This window comes from Fundulus heteroclitus, chromosome 12 (assembly GCF_011125445.2).
Source record: "Fundulus heteroclitus isolate FHET01 chromosome 12, MU-UCD_Fhet_4.1, whole genome shotgun sequence".
Classification (NCBI taxonomy): domain Eukaryota; kingdom Metazoa; phylum Chordata; class Actinopteri; order Cyprinodontiformes; family Fundulidae; genus Fundulus; species Fundulus heteroclitus.
Window position 1 is genome coordinate 38,454,240 of NC_046372.1, and position 19,840 is coordinate 38,474,079.

The 19,840-nt window shown below is 41.6% G+C and overlaps 2 protein-coding genes across 2 annotated transcripts in view; one reads left to right on the forward strand and one right to left on the reverse strand.

Moving 5' to 3' along the window:
- Positions 1-16,040, reverse strand: part of ggt1a (gamma-glutamyltransferase 1a) — a 40,316-nt gene extending 24,276 nt beyond the window's left edge. The window contains exon 1 of the mRNA XM_036144572.1: positions 15,887-16,040. The gene's annotated coding sequence lies outside the window, so the exon portion shown is untranslated. The remainder of the gene's footprint in view (positions 1-15,886) is intronic.
- lrrc75ba (leucine rich repeat containing 75Ba) lies at positions 705-18,252 on the forward strand. Its single transcript, XM_012849478.3, has 4 exons — positions 705-1,309; positions 6,612-6,740; positions 8,379-8,491; positions 15,040-18,252. Exons 1-4 carry the CDS (start codon positions 1,028-1,030, stop codon positions 15,629-15,631), a joined length of 1,116 nt encoding a protein of 371 aa, XP_012704932.1. The 5' UTR covers positions 705-1,027; the 3' UTR covers positions 15,632-18,252.
- The last annotated feature ends 1,588 nt before the right edge of the window (positions 18,253-19,840 follow it).

Sequence of the window (19,840 nt, forward strand, 5' to 3'; positions counted from 1 at the left end):
TTGCACCATTACCTTTTATAGGCTTTGTAGCAAATGGGGAGCACTGCACAAACGGAATTAGAATTTTCCTGAAATGAGCGTATATGTCCTTGATTTGAGCAGGTTAATAAGATGGTATGCCAATGGAATAATATTTTTGCACTTAAAATAGGAACAACTCGTCTCCATCTTATTTCAAGTATCTATTTATCTTATTTTTGGGGTAAAAATACTCATTCCATTGGCAGATCATCTTATTTACCTGCTCAAATCAAGGACATACACACTCATTTCAAGAAGATTTTACTTATTTTTAGTTCTGTTTTTGCAGTGAGGATAAATATGCACCTACCAATTCTTTTTTTAAACATAATTTTCTTATTTCACATCACAAACTATTTTGTGAAGATCTTTCATATGAATAATAAAAAATAAATACATTGCAGCTTTAAATTTTGATCAGGCTTGTGGTTTTGAATATGCCTCTCCAAGAGAATTACCCCCATCCCTTTAAAGGCTTCCTCTGGGTTAAGTTTAAAACCTCGTTCAGCATTTTAACATTCAGAAACAAAAGTTAAACTTTTACACGCTGTTGATTCTTGTGTACTCTTGCCTTAAGACACTGAATATTGATAGGAGCGTTAACCATTTTATTGCGCCGCTCGGAGGGGATTTAAAGCTCGGGAGCAGAGATGCTCAGCAGGCAGCGCACGCTGTGATTGGTCCGACGCTCCACGTTACTCAAACCTAAACAGCAGCGGAGGATGAAGCAGCCGGAGCTCCTCATCATCCCAGGCATCACACGTACCGCACGTAGCCAAGAAAACAAAACAGGGCCGGATGCATGAACCAGTGCTTGCATTCATTTGTTTTTTCCAAGCTCTCCGCCGGATCATCAGTCTGCTGACAGCCAGGCTCGTCGCTGCGCCCCCAGAAAGCTCGCCACCGTTTCCCAGCATCGTCCATGGGGCTGGTCATGCGCTTGCCCTTCTGGTAACACAGTCGCAGTTGCATCCCTAAAGCGTCCGCACAACGACCTCAGCTCGCCATGGGCTCCAGACTGAGCCGACAGAGCAGCCTGGACAACGAGAATTTCTCCAAGAAGCGGCGCAGGCTGCAGGACAGCGTCGGGGAGGGCGACAGGGGCGGCCGGGGCGGCGGGGACTTTCTCTTTGCGCTGATGCTGAAATCAGACAAGCTGCCCGGGATGCTGCGCAGGGCCAACCACAGCCCCTACATGAGGAGGGTGGCGTGGATCAAGGAGATCCAGAAGCTGCTCAAGGAGCGCAGGATCGAGCAGGCGACCGACGTGCTCAAACTACTGAGGAAGGTAAGGAGGGAGGGGAAGGTCGGATGCCCATACCACCATGCATCCTTTTCTCATTAGATAGTTACAGATAAGGGAGCTCTTTGTGAGGATGCGGAGGGACGTTCACGTTTAGACGAGCGCATGCCAGGGGCGCCTCCAGAAACTTTTTAAATGGGTGGCCAGATGGGGGCCACTTATAATTCACGTTTTCGTGAATAATTTTATTATGCCCCTGTCGTGTTAGGGATGAGAGTAGATATCGGATGTTCAGATTTGACAATAAGTACATTTAATTTAAATAAATAAGTAAAATAAAACCCAGCGACCCCATGAGGGATTAAGCGGGTAAGAAAATGGATGGATGGAAGTAAAATAAAAATCTTAGATGCATTAATAAATTAACAAATATATATGCTTTAGCAACCCAGCAGAGAGTTTTCTCTCCTTTGTGAATAAAAAAGGCATTTTATGCCAGTTACCAGTATCAATGTATTCCACTATTTCAAAAACCTTCATGTCCTTTCTGATCTAGAACCATTTTAAAGAGATACCAGAGGGATGCCAGAATGACCAGAGTCTTTTCAGAGCACAGACTAATGCTTTCTGGTCACCTAAGCACCTGTTGCTATGTGCTACTTTTCACCAGAGCTTTCTCAGGCTGAATGGTGCATACAGCTAGCCCTCTCCTAACTATTGACGTGCACTGCTAGTCAGCTGCATGAAAGACACGTCCGGCTCTTTGGAGCCTTTTCGGCATTGTAAATCGTTGGCAGTCAGGATGTGGAAACTTAAGGAGAGCCACCCATCCAATTGATTTGAGGTAATGCTGTTTTAAAACTGAAGTTTTCAAACTTCATGAGGCCTGTTGGTAAAGCAGCAGACTGCAGGCTGGTTAACCTGAGAAAATGGCCAACCGATTAACCAGCTTCATAGACTCCCATGTCCCTTGTATTTAAAGTGTAATGATCAGTATACTGATCTGCAGTGGCAGCAGTGGGAATATATTTTTCTCTTGTAAATAAAAGCTATTAGAGCATATTTTAGTTTTTTTTTTAAATATATTTTTGTAAATACCATGAAATTGTGGATTTTCACTGAAGGTTATAAATCCATGAGAATCTCATTCCCTGTGCTTAGTACAGATACAGCTGTCTTTGATCCTTGGAGGCGGCTGCGTATTGATTTTCTTGTGTTTCTTGATTCATGCTTTCTTTTTATTGTTCCTTTGGTGTTTGTCTACATCCGTTATTGCTCTGGACTGGTTAGATTTCTTCCTGTCTTCCTCCCTGTAAGCCCCAGCTCAGTATTCTCCCTCTACCCTCATTGTTTGCTCTTTATTTTTCATCTGATTTCTTCCACCTGTCTCCTGCGTCATCTCTCCACGCAGCGTCTGTGTATTTACTGCCCGGTGCTCCCCGCTCACAGCTGGTTCGTCTGTTTTCGTCTGTGGACTCTGACTCCTGACGCTTTACTTAGTTCCAACGCTGTGACGTTTTGGAAGTAGCTCTGATTTTTTTTTTTTCCGTTAAATCTCCTCGTCAACACACCCTGCACGTGAGTCCTTCTTCAGCCGGATCCTGACCGTCCTGGGGGATGGGCTCTTGCTCCCGGTCGCTCTGACCTCGGCTCATCCGCTCTTTGCCTGCGCTTTTGCCCCTCGTTCTGTTTCCCCTCGGAGGATTTGTTTGCATGGGAAGTAGGCCACTCTCAGAACAACGTACCTGTGACACATGTTCCATGTGACTCACTGGAGTTAAATGTGCTGCGTGTTGACATGAGATTTGAAAGGATAGTCGGTCAAACTGCACGCTGTGTGTCATTGCACTTCCTCTAATTTTATTTCCCCTCCCTGGATGATGGGCTCTGGCTACTTCCACGCACACACTAACCCCGTGCAGCGATGCCTTTGTTTCCTCCTCTATAGGCAGACCCTTATCTCTCCTCAGGCTGTTCTAATGCTCCCATTACAGCTACATGCCCTCTTTATCGCTTCCCCACATTTAATGGCTATCTCTCTCCGCTGCAACAATTTAAGGCCTGCGGGTCTGTTTACCTTGACGGAAAAACAAATTCTTCTTTAAAGGTTGTATTTACTTTTACTACATAGAAGAAGGTCACAGCAAAAAACATTGAGTACTGGCTGTGCTTCAGTAGCACTCACTTTCCTTTTTTGTTCCACATGTTACTGACAGTTTGGTCGGTTTTTTACAGTGCCCTGCAAAAGTCTGGCTGCACTGGATTTTATTCAGGGGTTTCAAATAAAAGGGGATGACCACCGATGTACACCCCGCTCTGATTTTTATTTGAAAGAAAACATCTATCCTTTTCACCTAGCAACCTCATACCAATAAAATGCATTCTATCTAAAAAAAACTTACCCGGTTGCTTTGAAGTAGTAGTTTGTTTACATTTGATGTTAACTCACAATACAGCTGCATATTCTAAGCGTTTTACTTGTTGCAAAGAGTAGGCAGCATCCAACGATGCCGAGTAAATATTGAGATTTGTTTTTAAAGGTTTTCTCAACTGCGGTGACGTGTTGCATGACATTTAACTGTAATGTAGGGGCATAAACATCTAGCCGCATGTTTGGGAATCTCATTTGTTCAGGTCTGTGTTTTAGCCCCCGATCCTGTGTTAATTACTCTGGAAGCCCTCATACAGGGAGAAAAATGGCACCTCCTTAATTAAGACAAGCAGAAACTGGCTGGGCTTCATGCAGCATATGGGACACACATGCAGGGTCTTTTTTCCCTTTGTGATCTGTTCCTTACGTTATTATTTCTTTTTTAATTAAGCTCTATGTAATGCTGTTCTCTACTGCATTCTGGTAGATTTCATGAAAGATCATGGTCTCAGATATGTTTACCGTTACACTGAGCTCTGCTTCAGGAAGCAACAAAGATCTGAGTCTTGCTTGCAGACACAAGAAGGATTTGTTCCATCATGTCACACTTTGCAAATGGCAATGGATCTGGTCTAAACACAGACAGACAGGGAGATATTTTTATACCTTTCCTCTCAGACAGGCAGCAGCTTCTTCTCCTCCGCTTTGGATTCAGTCTGTGTTTACTGACGCCCTTGTTGAAAAAAGGGGGAGCCGGCTGCCCACTCAGACTGTCTTTTATAATCTATGCTGAATGCGTCGGGCAGAAATTTCTACGCAGATGCTTTTGTGCACGTGTGTTTGAATAGGTGTTTTCCTGATGTATGGAGTGTCTCAAAGGCTTTCTTCTCCCATTGAAACTGCGCAGGCTGCAAAAGAGCTTGTCATTTCTTTCATCAGGACCCTTCAAGCGGGGACACGTTGATGAGGGCTAATCCCACAGTTTCTAACGTGTCGTATTTTAAGTTGCTTTCATTTGTTTCTGCGTTTTAGAAGTTAAAATCAACCAAGATGATAATAGATGGCCTGTGTGGACAGTAAAAGCTGCCTTTTGCAGATTGTTTGGTGAAGTTTGTGAAGATGAATCATTGTGGAAAAATTATCTGTGCAAAGGTCTCGCATTCTGGGTGGTGCACTTCGCCACTGTCTCAATGAATTGATGCAGCATTGATGTCAGATTAATTGTAGCTTTCATTTATACTTTTCTTGTTTTCATGAAGGGAATTAATATATAACATAAAATGTTAATAATATCAAACAAAAACAAATTGGCTGCACATGGTGAATTTACTGTGGAGTTTTTTTTCTAATTCTAAGTGGGCTTATTTCTGGCGAAATATTTGCCCTGTCCTTCAATCAGAAATGGTGAAACTCATTTAAATTGTTTGGTTTTCTGCCACAGACATGGCTTTTAAGGGGCACTCTGTGACTCGAGATCGAGCATGGGACCATTCAGAAGACAATATTTCCCTTCCAAAACCAGTTTTGTGATCATTATCCTGTTGGAAAAACCCAATGCGTCAAATTTATAACCATATAGTTGTTGATTTGAGTTGAAGTTGAAGAATTTGGAGCCATCCCTCCATCTCTATCATTCCATCCTCCTTGTATAATGCAGCAGTAAATCTGGCAGCAAAACACACCCTCTGCATGGCTCTGTCGTCACCAACAGCAACACTTCCACTTCATACAGATTCCTGGATCAATGTGTGCTTCTGTGCTTCTTTGTCTGTCTTGTTGTGTCTCTGCTCTGTCTTCTGTAACCCCCAGTCGGTCGAGGCAGATGACCGTTCATACTGAGCCTGGTTCTGCTGGAGGTTTTTCCTTCCCGCTGATAGGTGTTTTTTCTTTCCACTGTCGCTTTATACTTGCTCAGTATGAGGGATTTCTGCAAAGCCATGGACAATGCAGACGACTCTCCCTGTGGCTCTACGGTTCCCCAGGAGTGAATGCTGCTTTTCGGGACTTAGATGCAATCAACTGGTTCCCTTATATCGGAAATTTTTGACCAATCTGTATAATCTGACCCAATCTGTACAATATGATTGATTTTGACTTTGTAAAGTGCCTTGAGATGACATGCTTCATGAATTGGTGCTATATAAATAAAATTTAATTGAGCTGAAAATACCGCAACTGGCTTGAGTCTTAGTAGTTCTTAGGTTGTTTTTGAACACCCTAATGAATTTTCTGTCTTCTGGTGGTGATAGTGTGGGTGGTATGATTGAAGCCTGTTCAAAATTGTTGTGGCAGAGATCACAAGAACACAACAAAATTGGTTTTGTAATAAATAATCCAGGCTTCCGTCAAAGTTCTGGAATGGCTTCAAATCTCAACCCAATAAAAATAGCTGTGAACTATACTTTAAATCTTGGTTGATACCCAGAAATCTTTAAAAGAATGAATACATTTCTAAATAGGAGGGTGGCGAGACATCAGTCAGGGTTATGCTTAAACCTTCCTGATGGTTACAAGAAGTCTGTAGCTCCTCTGTAATTGCTGAGGGACATTTATCTAAAAATTAAAGGGTGTGTATGTATACATTTCTGCCAGTGTGCAGGATGTTGAAATTGGTTGAATTAGAACAAATGGGCATCAATCTAACTGCAGGAGGAGATTTTAAAACTCATACCGCTGTATTTGGGAAACATTCCCAGGTACCGGCCCGCCCCAGATCTCTCTGTCCACTCTAGATGAAAATCTCTTGTCTCCTTGAATGAATATTTAAAGGAAAACACTGCTTTCATCTCTCTATTTGGAGTCCCAATGCCCTCGACACAGAAGGCACCTATTTCCATCCCTGCTCCTTTTTATGTGCCCAGGCCAAGTGTAGGGGTATTAGCACCCCTACACTTGGCCCTGAGTGTTTTTGTCCACTCAAATGTTTGTTGGTCTTGCTGTGTTTCTCATATCTCTTATCTTGTCTGTTTTTTGTAGGACCTGGGTTTGGAGGGCACCTCAATGAATGACATCTTGTACAAAAACGCCGCCTTTCTCAATCTAGTGGACCCGATCTCACACGAACTGCTGCTCAGCTTGGCACGAGAGATGCAGTGTCCTAAGAAGGTCAGTGAGTGCCTGCGTATTGTGACGCTTGCAAAATAATCACAAAGATGAATTGTTAAAGGTGCATCGTGCTAACGGATCTTATCTTCAAATAAAGCAACTTCCTTTTCTAAATGACCGGCTCTTATGATAGAGAACAATCCAGTCTGAAGTTGTTTTTCTGCAGACGGATGTTACATTTCTTCTGAGGTTGTGGAAACAGCAGCAGCTGCTTGCTGTGCACCATGGATTACTCTCTTTGATGCATTTTTATACCAGAAATAGAGTGATCTGTTAACACAGGCAAATGCGAAAGCATCAAGCCTTAAGGAATGAAAATCAAACGGTAATCGTTTTGAAAAACCGAACATTTAAAAAAAAATACAATTAGTCTGTGATGAAATATATATCTGCTGGCTATATTTGTACAGCCTCATATTAACAGTGGGGCAGCGCTTAGTCATTTCTTGTAATGTTTTACAACGTTGGAGCTTACAGAGACAGGGATCTTTGAACAATTTATTTTCAAACCATCTTAGGTCCTCTCTCATGTTCTGTTCTCTTTAGCTCATTTTTGTATAGATCATAGCTTGTTTTGTTTGGATCATTGTCCAATTTCAGTTCCCAGGTAGAGTCCTCAACATCTTTATCTATATGATAACCTGCAATTTAAAAGGAGAATGACGTCATCCTTCTGTCTGTCTCTAATAGGAAACTATGTTTGCAAACTAGTCCTAAAGAAGAAAAAGTACTTCAAGAAGCAGTAACCATCTCCACTCACATCCAACAATACACAACACAAACAACATAGATGACTCTGATAAATTTGCCAAAAACATTACAATGAATCAAAATCAGGTCTGCTTGTTTAAAAAAAGCTATTGTAATGCACTCTACAAAGGCCCCCCCAGGCCTTTGGAAGACAACCTGACCACAACATTATGGTAGTACACCATCCACAAACACCAGTTGGCATGCAGATAGTATCTACTGGTAGTTATGGAGAGAATTGGTGACCCTAATAGGCCGCTCTATGCTGCAGTTCTCCAACAGTGACACAGCAAGTCATGTATTAATAATTCAAAGTTCCTAGAAACTCAGGCCAACCGTAACAATTAAAGTGTAAATAAAATATGTTTGTGTTACATTTATTTTAAAAGTACCAATTAATGTGCCACTGATCTTCACATGGGATATTTATTTCCCAACCGAACACTTGCACGGATATTAAAGGTTTTACTTTTCTACGCCTTAAGCAGGAGATTATGCTACTCCTATGACAGATTAAGCCGTTTTACAAGTTCTCATCAGCTTTATCAGGTGTACCAATAAACGTGGTTAATTCCCCAGCTTTCACCCATAACTGTGCTTAATTTCTCTTCCTTGGCGTGCTTCCTGTGTTCCCCTCCTCCCCTTCGCCCTGCATGTAATTCGATTTTCTTGCTCTAATGACGCCGCTAAACTGAGTTTTGTTGTGCACTCGCTTAAGGCATCAAGAATAACACTGGATCTGGTTTCCTTTTTATGTGAAAGATAATGCATCATGACAAGTTTTGCACTGATACCTTCATAGATTAGCCCCAAAATGGCTGTTTTTACTCTCAGCGAAAGCCTTTGCTTCATATTCTGCTTGTTTTATTCTGCTCTCTCCTTTTACAGGACGCCGACACCATAAAGTCTTCTGATAAGATCTGTAGACAGCTGATTTACCACCTGACCCCGCACTCAAAGTGGCTGAGGCAGAGCATGTCCAGGCGGAAATCCCAGGCCTGGTAAGCCCTTGTGTCCAGACATCCAGTCTGTAACTAATCTGCAGCTCTGCACAACAGAGCAGTGCTTGGCCACGGGCAGGAGCCTCACGGTATCCACAGCTGTCACTGGTATCGTTTCCAATATGTCCTTCTTTTCACTCAAATCACAATCGTTTTATTATTTCAATTTTCATTACAGAGGGAACTGCATGCAAAAAAGGAATGTAGAATTAGCTTTCAGAAAATAAGGTTCATAAGATCTCCACAGTCCTCTTTATGAACTAAAACTTTGATAATTATTTTTTAATTGCTGTCTAGACACCAAAACTAGGCATTCATATCGTAAAAATGAAGACAATGTGAGCTTTGTGATATCTGACAGGTTCGTTATGAGTCAGCTGAGCGTCAAGGGGATCATAGAGTTAGCTGTCGATCTGGGTGAGCCCTGCTTTGTTGTGCTTGCTGAAGCTTAATTCAGCCCGAGAAAATAGGATCAAAGAGTAATCTGACACCCACAGCGCCTTTTAGATTGTACATACATTAGACGGCAACTATTGTTTAGCTGAAAGCCTTTTTTCCAACAAGCCAGGTTGATTGCTTCATAAATCTGCTGAGGAAGGGGCTGACACTTTGAGACAGCAGCAGCACCATGAGTCATTAACACCAAAATCCTCACTAAAAACAGAATCCTAATAGAAAGGAGGATGGGCTCGAGGTCTGACAGTTTCACCTGCTGCTGCGTTCGAGAACAAATATCTGTCATAGCTAAAGAGACAAGGCCAGCCTGCTGTTCACTGCTTTCCTAACTCATCTCTGAGTGAGTCCTGTACATCTACAGTCATTATAGCAAAGAGAAAATAGGAAGAGCAGTACCTTAGCCTTCATACCATATTATAACATATTTAGTGATTTAGCACTTTAGGAAAACAACACATGGTTGATCATAGTGCTGCACAACAAGTAAAACACAAGACCGAGATAAAAACAATCAAAAATCCACATAAAACCAGACTAGAGGGTAAAATCAATGTCAGACTCACAATGTGTTAAAAGCCAGAGTACAAGTGTGTTTTCAAAGGAGATTTTAAAGGTGCCCAGTCACGTACCATGACTTTACAAATTTCTGCACCAGAAGCTCACTCTCTTTGTGTACAAAGGTCTTCTGATTAGATTATTGTGCCCTGTTGGCTCATTATATTTTATTTATGTCTTTTAACACCTTTTATTTGCTGTATTTGTTAGTAAGTGAAACACCTTTGTGTATATTCTACTTCTAATGGTGTTTTGTGTACATCACAAAACACCGTTACCGGTGTTGTGCCATTACGCACCGGAAGTACGATATTGTGCTCAATGAGTAAACAAGGAGAAGCAATGGAGCCGAGCGTGTCAGCAACGCCCAGCGGAGGTAGTGATGGCAGCATCATGCTGTGAGGATGCTTTTCCTCAACAGAAAAACTGGTGAGGAGTTTCACCTTCTAGAGGGACAACAATCCTAAACATATAGATAGAACAACAATGAAGAGGTTTAGATCTAACCCCTAACCCGTGAGAATAGCTTTATGTTGGTCTGGAAGTCCTTTTGAAATAGCATTAATGTTTGTGGTTGTAACGTGACATGATGTGCAAAACTTCAAAAAGTATCAATGCTTTTGTAGAGTCCTGTGAGATGTGAAAAGTGCTGTCATCGTTAATCCCAGAAGAAATTAATCAGCGCAACTTGGCTTCAGTTCTGGGTTGTGGCTCTAATCAAACTGATTTTCAGGCTATGTGATTAATGGAGAAAATAAAAATCTGAAATTCAAACTCAAATAAACTAATTACATAGATTAGGAGGATTAGTGAGATTCTGATGTTAAGTCAGTGTATTTGAGGCGACTGGTGTGCAGAGCTAATAATAGATTGTGACGAGATGAACCATCCAGCAGCATTGCAAAGGACTGAGTCGTTTTTCTGTGCTCGGCGTACAGAGAGCAACTTCTCAGGGCTGGGATTGCTGATGGTGATTTATCTGCAGTTACTCAGAGCAAGGTGGTAAAGCAATTTTCTCCATCAGAAATTGAAGATGTGACATGCTTTTCTTGGTTATTTGATAAATAACTACTTATTTTGTCAGCTACAGATATAGTGGCCTGGTCTAACATGACACTAACACTATATCAACTCCTCATTTCATAATAGTATTTTTAAATGTGTCATAAAAAAGTATTCATCCCCTCTGCACCTTTCCACATTTTGTCACATTACAACCAAAATCTTCTCTGTGGATTTTGTGTATTTTATGTGCCAGATTAAGACAAAGCAGTGTATGTTCTAGAAACAAAAGGAAAAGGGATCTGTAAATCACTGCAGATCAGAAACATAACAAAGAAAAAAACCTACGGTTTCTTAAATATTTTTGGATTCTTTTTTTTTTCTTTCTTTGTTCTTGGTCTATGTAGATATTTCTTCTATATTCTCCTCAAAAATAACAGATATGTTACGGGCTACACTTTCCTTAATGTCAGTGTCACATTTATTTACCTAGCACATTTTCAAAACAACAGTTGACCAAAGTGCTGCACAATTATACCACCAATCATAAAACAGCAAGTAGAATAAAACTCTAACAAACGAAAATAAAACACAGAAAAGTTACGATTTCTAGGAACTACTTAATGTCTTATACACAGTCAGTCAAAGGCGGGGGGAAAGGAGTTGAGAAAGGAGTTTTTAACAGACATTTAAATGAATCTATGCTCTGAGCGGTGCAGACGTAGAGGTAAGATGTTCCACGGTCTTGGGAAGGCCGAATGCTCGATCACTTCTACGTTTTAACTTTGATCTCGGAGAATTGAGAAGAGACTGTCTGGCTGACCAGACCAGTCAAAGGTGTGCTTGGAGTTATATTTTTATGCTTCTTTGTACCAGTTAAAAGCCAAGCTGCACCGTTCTGGAAACTTTGTAAATGTCGCAGGGATGCTTGATCTTGCCCGACATTTAAAAAGAAGCGATAAAAGCTGCTCAAGATCCCTAAAAAAGACATTAGGCTTCAGTTTAATAATAGACACGTGGGTTTGTTCAATTTAAGAGAACTGTCCAGAATAACACCCGGTTACCGTACTGCAGAGTGACTGCCATTATACAGTACATATATCTCTATGTATAGCCATCTTTTTATATAATATGCTAATCTAGTTTCACAGCAGAGTAGCTGACTACACACAGTTTGTGTACAGGATGTGTGGGGTCTGCAGTTAGCAGCCCTCAATGACAGCTGGTGATATAGGTTTTTTCTTTTCGGTGGGGCCTAGAGGTCGGAGAATACCACACAACAATAATCTTTACTTGAACATAAATCCATCCACAGTCGCTTGCCTGCTGCTGGATTTTTAAGTCTGGTCGGTTCTTTTAAGTTCCTTTATGCACTTTTTTTCCTACAGCGAAAGCCTCATGAATTTTACTATTTTGTAAATAAATGACCGAATGTGTTTTTGCTGCGTCATTCTCTCCTGTCTTGTCATTGTTGTAGTCTGACCCTTTTGTTAGCATCATGTGAGTGACAGTCGTGCCCGTGGGTCTAAACTGCCAAGGGTGTGACGTGTCGATTGACAAGCATCATGATTTATTCTGATTGGATGTAGAATGATACAAAAATTTCTGAATGGCAGTGTGAAGTCACATGGAAGCCGAGAGGTTACAAAGATACAGTACATGTCATTTGTTTCGAAACGTTAACAGTAGGGGGCCTTCACTAAAAATAGCCCCAAATAAACCAAAAATCGAATGGGAATGCTGAAAAATCTGAAGTCGGACACATTTTATGAGAGAACAGCTGTCCTACTTACTTTTTATTTTGTAATTTATGTTTACCGTGTCTGCAATTTTTCCTGCAATTTTATTGGCAAGACGCCACTGGCTGCCCTTTTCCTGACCCTGAAATCATGGATGGAGGGAACTTCAGCTCTGGTGAGTCATCCAGAGTTGAGCTGAGGAGGAAAGATGAACTCTTGGAAAACTTAATGAACTTGTTTTTCTTGCAAGAAGTTAAACTTACTCGGCTTGAAGAAACAGTTCCAAAATTAGTATTTCAATAATTCATCACAGCAATTTGATTCAGGCATACATGATTCAAACGTTAGGAGACTGATGATTCACCAGAGGCGCAAATTGTGTTCACATAGAAAAACCTTCAAAATAGTAAATTTGATTAATAGATTTTTTTTAAATCTGTTTCTAGGCTGTGGCGTTTGACACAGCTTCATCATGAATTTCATTTCAATTCTGATATTTTGCAGAATTCGTCTTCGTTGTTTTGTTTCGCCCAGCACATTGCACTGGATCTACACAGATATTGATCTTAAGTTCATTCATCATCATTTCAACAACACTGAACCACAGCGACATTACTGCCTGCCTCCTGGCTGCTTTATTTCTCAGACTGAACCTCTTGTGGGTTTAAAAATAAAGAAAACAAACATTCTTTGTAGTATGAGAGTCAGCGAAGAATGCAACGGTTTCCGATATGATAACCTTGAGTAAAAATGCCATGGTTTCACGGTATATGCAAACAAACAAACAAATCACATAACAAGATGAACTTTATACAACACGTGACAGATAACAGTAACCAGCCTCGAGTGTCACCTTTGTTCTCTGGTGTCAGATGCATCTGGAAGACGGATGATGGGGGTTTCTGGACAAAATACCCCAGACAACCATTTCTTTGCTTCCTGGGCACAGAAAGATGAGCCTGTCTGAGAGTTGAGTGATCCAAGCTATTACTGCCTGAGGAGAAGCCCTTTCCAACAGTTGTTAGTGTTTTTTTATGCCTCTATCACATAAAAAGCTATAAGGGCCAAATTAACACTGCAAAAGATACATCCAGCCTGAAACATCTCCTCTTTTCCAGTCAGTTAGAAGCTCTTTTAACTTAGCTTAATACTCATGTTTTCCTTAATCTTTATAAATCTTACTGCTCTTCAAGCCTGTACCTGAGCAAATGCTGCTGAGGGCGTGACTATTTTCAACGTGACCGGAAAAACACTTCAAAGCTTTGGAAGTGACAGGTACTGCTGAAGATGACGCTGTAAGTCACCAGGCCGCGGTGGATGCTTTAATTCACTCTGGCACTGCACCAGGATTACAGCCCGCTCCAGGAAGAGCTCAGGTTCAATACACCAGATCCTCCTCCTCGGTGCTCAGCAAATGGATCTTACTGAGAACAAAGGGCTAACCAGGGTGGAGTTATAAATAATCTTTATCATTTTGTCTATGATGTAAATCAATACTCTATTGTATTATACCTCTGTTAGAGATTCTGAGTCTGCAACAAAGCAGATAGACAGTGGCCCAGCACACCATGCTTCTCACATGATATAAATAAAGATTTTTCCTGTACTGTAAAATCACCAAGGTAAAACTTTCTAAATTTATTCCCTGCCCTATATTCCATCCAACCACCCTACATGTATATATCCATCCATCTATCCATCCATCCATCCATCCATCCATCCATCCATCCATTTTCTTCAATTCTCACTGTTACAGACTAAAAGAGTCAGTTATAAAAGTCTTCATAACTGATAGAAAATCGTGTGGTTGTGATAAAATGTATGAATATTGCTAGGATGAGATCAGTTTACATAATTCAACATTTCCATTCTGTCATTCTGATGCTCCCAACACTTTCTGTAACCTTTAATATCACAGAATCGTTTAGCTTCACTGTGTAGTTGGAGTAGTAAGGGACACAAAATTGCCAAAAGCTAAAGCCAGTGTTATCACAAAAAAAGAGATGTCATAAATTTCAGTGAATAGGCATTACTTTGGGACCTCTATAATTTTAAGTAGGAACATGTGCTCTTAATTGACAAAGTTAACTGTGCATGGCTTTATTTTTAATCATAGTTTTAGGTATTTTACAAACAAACATGCTCCTTTTAAAGTGGGTAAAATGTCCTGTTAGTCCGTGGTTCACTCCTGAATTAGAAAACTGCTCTCGTGCTTAATTTCCGTCAGTTACTAAACAAATGTACTGCTTTGATTAAAAAGCAAAAGAGTTTATATTATTTAATAGAAATCAAAAACAGTTTAGATCAATGCAAAATTTGTCAAATGATTAAATCTATATCTGGCAACTCCTATTCAGATCTTCCTCCTTTGTACACATCTCTGTCAAGGGTGCCAATAATTGTGGCGGATCGTGTTTGTACCATCCTTTATTTGCATATGATCTCAGAAGTGTTGGTCAATTAATCTTCGAGCATGTGCAGAATTTCTCAGTACAAGGATATATCCTCAAAATTTTGAACAAGAAAAAACACTTTTTTTTTTTCATTCCTTTCATTTTTATCAGATTTCACTAAGAACGGTCACCCCTGTCTCCAAAATCTCCACCATCAAAATTAAAATAGTCTTTCTTTGTTCTAAAATTTAAAAAGCGCAGCTAAGCACAACATGAAATGACAACTTAGTCAAGTCACAACTAAATATCCTTTTTCTTCCTGTTCCAAAACCAATATTGATTGTGGATGTTTTCTGAAAAAGTTAAAAGACTTTAAAGGTTATTTTTCTGTATTTCTCTATAGTCTCAAGACAACGCTCCAGAAAAAGCTGTCCAGCGACAGTGTGGACCTGTCTGGAATCCCCCTGTCCACTCGTGATGTCCGACAAGTGGCCTTCTACCTCCAGAACAACAGAGACACTGTGATGGCTGTGGACATCAGCTTCACCGAGCTCACCGACGACAACATGAGGCTGCTGCTGCCTCTTCTAGCCTCGCTGCCCAAGCTCAGCACCCTAGCTCTCAACGGTAACCGCCTCACCTTGGCCATCATCAAAGACCTCACTGAAATGCTCAAGGACCCCAAGACCTTCTCCAGTCTGGCGTGGATCGATTTGGGCAACAACGTGGACATTTTCACCATGCCTCAGCCCCTGCTCGTGGCGCTGCGCCGGCGCTGCAGCCTGAAGAGCAGCCTGCCGACCATCTACGAGTACACAGAGGGTCAACCATACTCGTACCACCTGGAGACCTCCATTGAGGAGCCCAGCCACTATGAGGAGGAGGAAGTAGAGGAGGATGAGGAAGATTTGGCCGATAGATTTGACTTGGAGCCGTGGGGTGTGGAGGAGAAACAGCTCTCTAAACATTATGCCCTTCACCACTGTGAGAGGTGATGGACCGTTTCCTTTCCGAAGAGCTTTCAGCTGTGGTTGAAATGACGTCCCACAGCACTCTGTTACTTCCTTCACCCTCTTGTCCTCAAACCACAAGAACAGTCACCCTTTAAAGGCAATGAGGGACACCGGTGCCCACATTGAGTCCTAATCGCCCGAACACAGCTACTGAGCTAATCTTTACCATCTCTGAGTTAACCCAAACAACACAGCGAGAGAGAAAAAAGAAAACGATGGCCTGGACGCTTCACTTACTGTGTTGGTAGATGGTACTCTTGGGAAAAAGGTGGGGTTTCATTGGAGGGTGGCTGGAAGAGACAAGGAACCAGTTTTCTGTCTCTTTCTATCCGTTTATCCACCTCTATCACCACATCTTCCTCTCTGTCGAGAGCCAATGCCCAGGAAACCTTAGTCAGTTGGTCAGACGAAGGAGTAGCATCCCGGTTAGGGAGGGGAGCACCTGGAGTGAAGTGTGGAAACTGTCGGTCCCTGTTGGTTCTCTACCAGGACTGAGGACTCTCTCTGTCAGGCAGGGCCTAGCTCCACATTCTGTGTTCTCTGTTAATCTCTCAACAAAAGCTATGACACAAGTTCAACAGGCCATACAGCCAGCAACCCATCACGTGACGCTAGCAAAACTGCTTTGTCAACTTTTTGTGTCCCCCCCTCCCCTCCAGTGTCCCCTTGTGAATGTCCATGTGCAGATGGAACGGAGGACACAAAACAAAACAGCTGTTTTTGTTTCGACTGGTTATTTTTGGTCACCTTAAAGGACAAAGCGGTCTCAGAAGATAACAGGTAGTACTCAACAATGGAGAGGTGTCTCTGGTTGTTTTTCTTCTTGCATAAAAGCTAATATCACTGCGCTCTTTAGGGTCATAGCCACAGTATTTCAACACATGTATGACTTTTAAAGCCAGCTGGCTTCTAAGTCACCGCAGGGGCCAAACTGCTCTTCCTACTGCCGTCTGTCTCCACAGGTAACGTCCTTACCACTTAATGTTGCTGTTTATCAGTGGCCCTGTGTTGTGAGGCACTTCCTTGACTGTTGTCTATCAGTTTCAGTCTTTCTGCAGTAGCATAACATGACCACTAAGGCTGACAAGAACACTGCAATGCACTTTAAGGCCGTAATGTTTTAATGTTTCACTTTCTCCATAGCGTACACTCTGTGCACAGTGTTCATACCTGGATATTTGCAAAGCGGAAGCTGAAAGTATCCCAAATTATGATGAAGCTGCAGCTACTCAGTTGATTATTGTAATAGGGATCATTAAAAAACAAGCTCACCAGATATATAATAAATGTTCAATAAATGTTATTTGTGTATTTGTGTCAGTAAACTGTCTAAAATGCTGTGTTTTTGTCTCTTGTCTGATTCAGCAATTGTATTTAATTGTATTTAATGACTAAGAACAATGAAACTGAGCCCAAAGTAGTCCTGCTGTTGGATTGAACAGATGACAAAAAGGAAGATGTTTTATGGGGTTACGCAATAAAACAGAAGGTTGCTCAGTAAGTGTTGTCCCAAACAGAGGATATCATTGTTGAAGGATAAAGCCTCAAAGGCTAAACTCTTGTTTCCTCTTTTGTTTGTACAGCGACTTGCAAAAATATGAATATCCCTTGGCCTTTTTCACATTATTTGACTTTACACCCACAAACTTTATTGGATTTTGTTTAATTGTACATTTCAGACCAACAGAAACCTGGCAAAAACATAATTTTCAAGTTTTTTTAGCGAACGCATTCTAAAACGTGTGATGTGTTAGAGTTTTTGTATGTCTCTACCAGCTAGGGTCATCTAGAGACAGATTTTTTTGCCCATTCTTCTTTGCGAAAAAGTTCAGACGCAATCAGATTTGAAGGGGAGTGTCCATGAACACCGACTTTCAGCTTTTTCTACACATCCTGAAATGGATTTAAGTCTGGACTTTTACTGAGGCATTTTATACAATTAATATGCTTTGATCTGAACCATTCGATTGCAGCTCTGACTATCTCTCTAGGGTACTGTTGCAAGATGAACCTTCTCACCAGTCTAAATTCTTTCTTCAGGCTCTGTAGCTAAATCCCCCCCCCCCCCCCTCCCTTGAAATCAGACCAGCCTTCCTTTCCCTGCTGAAGAAAACCAACCCCACATCATGACACTGCCACTACCATGTTTCACAGTGGGAAAGGAGTGTCCAGGGTCCAGGATTTCCACCATACACAATGTCTTGCGCAAATTTAGCCTCTTTTTGTGTCACCTGAACAAAGCTCCTTTTTCAAAGCGTTTGCTATGTCCTATACATGACTTGTGGAAAATTGGCAGCTAAGTACAAACCCACGCACTCTTTTCAGATTTTAATTTGTAAAACAAATTGAGAACCACGTGTAATTGACCTTCCACTCACAAACTATGTGTTGCTCTTTGTTGGTCTATCATCTAACATCACAATGAGGTGCTTTTAAGTTTGTGGTTGTAACATTATGCAAAAAGGCTTAAGGTATATGAATGTTTTTACAAGCTACTGCAGCTTATATTTATGTGTCAGTGTGTCAAACCTTTTCCTCGTGGTCTGCGTATATATGTCTCATGCCATTCAATTACTGCCAATTAAAGAACCTGTGCAAACTGAGAAGTGTCCTCTTGTTTTTCCTAGTATTGTAAAAGGAAGTTACTGAGTTGTTTTACCAGTTGGGTCAACGCGACAGCATGCAGCTGGTCACAGAAACAAGCAGCTAATTGATTTATGCAGATTAGCCTGTGAATATTGCAATAAAAGGAGCTTGCTTAGGGTCATGCTGTTTGGGACTGGCAGCTGGAAAGACAGATGTGTTTAGGAGTCAGCGGAGCAAATCTATATGCTGTCGGGGAAACGCCTGAACTGCAGCCATTTGCCGGGAACGGTACGGTGGTTGCTGCATGAGGCCCCGTCCTTGATCCTCTCCTGGCAACCTTTTGCTCATGCTGCCAGACATGGTAATGTGGCATTTGCTACAAGCGGCTCCTATAAGGTCAGGGCACAGTGTGACTGTCACAACCTCTCCAAAGACCAAATATTGTGTGACAAGCCAACGCAGCCCACCCTAAGAAATATCTGGGTTTGTATTGTTTGACCTTTCCTGTGCAGAATTGGTTTATTTCTGTATTACCAGTAAAATCGCAATTTCTTCAGTGCTGTCGTTGAAGCCGAGAATGTGGTGAAGACATTTAAGCTGGGACACTTGGAGCCTCTCAGATGATCACTGAAAAAAACTTGCCTGTTTGTCACCAGTCATCCAAACTGCATTGATCTTCAAGCTTTTCTCATATTGCTTAAGTTCAGAATATAATCTAAGACGCTTTATCTGACGTATGACTGTCATCATGACCAATCTTCATCATGTACTGCAAGAAACATTTTACAACACAGTTGCAATGCTCAAAAAATAAGATAACCCGATATTGAAGCCAGACACAGCATTACGCTTAAAAAGGTTTATTTATTTAGAAATAAAACAATCAACTAAATTTGGTGCAGGCAGAATAATTTCCAGAGAGAATGAGGGAACAGTAAGTGCTGACAGCAGGCTGCTTAAAGTTGGAGATGATGGCTGACTGAGCTGGAGACATGAGAGCATGTCCGAGAAACAAAGTGGGATCATACAAAGGAGGACAGGAAGGTTGTGTCCAGTAGTCAGAGAGCAATTGTGGTGTCCGAACGAGGGCAAGGCAAGACAGGAGAATCCAAAACGAGAATAGCAAGGCCAAAAACAGGCATTGCAGAAAATACTGGACAGCAACTCACACTAAGCTCAAAGGCATTCTGGCAGCTACTGGCTGTGAGAGGCAGGCATAAAAAAGCAAGAAAGCAGGTGAAACTCGAGGAGGCAGGAGCATCTGCTCACTCTAGTTAGCAGATTGGAGCAGCACAAAGGGAGAGAGAGAGTGGCAAACTCTTAACGGGACTTACACCTTGACAAACACAGGAACGTTGACTAAAGCTGAGGCATCCTCCGGACCCTCAGTGGCATGAACAAAAACGACATGCTGACCCTCAGTGAATGGACCTGTTAGAAATGTGGCGTATGAGTAGAATGTAGAAATGGGATGAACGAGTGGAACGTCAGTCGTGGGAGCAGCATGCACACCTAGACAGTCTGGGACACAAGGCTGGGACACAAGGTCATCAGATAGCACAGAAGTGGTGACACATTATTTTACTGACGATATGTTAGGAAGCG

What these genes read in the sequence shown, in the direction of transcription:
- lrrc75ba (XM_012849478.3), top strand. Translation starts at nt 1,028, where the DNA reads ATGGGCTCCAGACTGAGCCGACAGAGCAGCCTGGACAACGAGAATTTC. An exon ending in TGCTCAAACTACTGAGGAAG is followed by an intron (nt 1,310 to 6,611) that starts GTAAGGAGGGAG and finishes TGTTTTTTGTAG; the next exon opens with GACCTGGGTTTGGAGGGCAC. An exon ending in AGGCGGAAATCCCAGGCCTG is followed by an intron (nt 8,492 to 15,039) that starts GTAAGCCCTTGT and finishes ATTTCTCTATAG; the next exon opens with TCTCAAGACAACGCTCCAGA.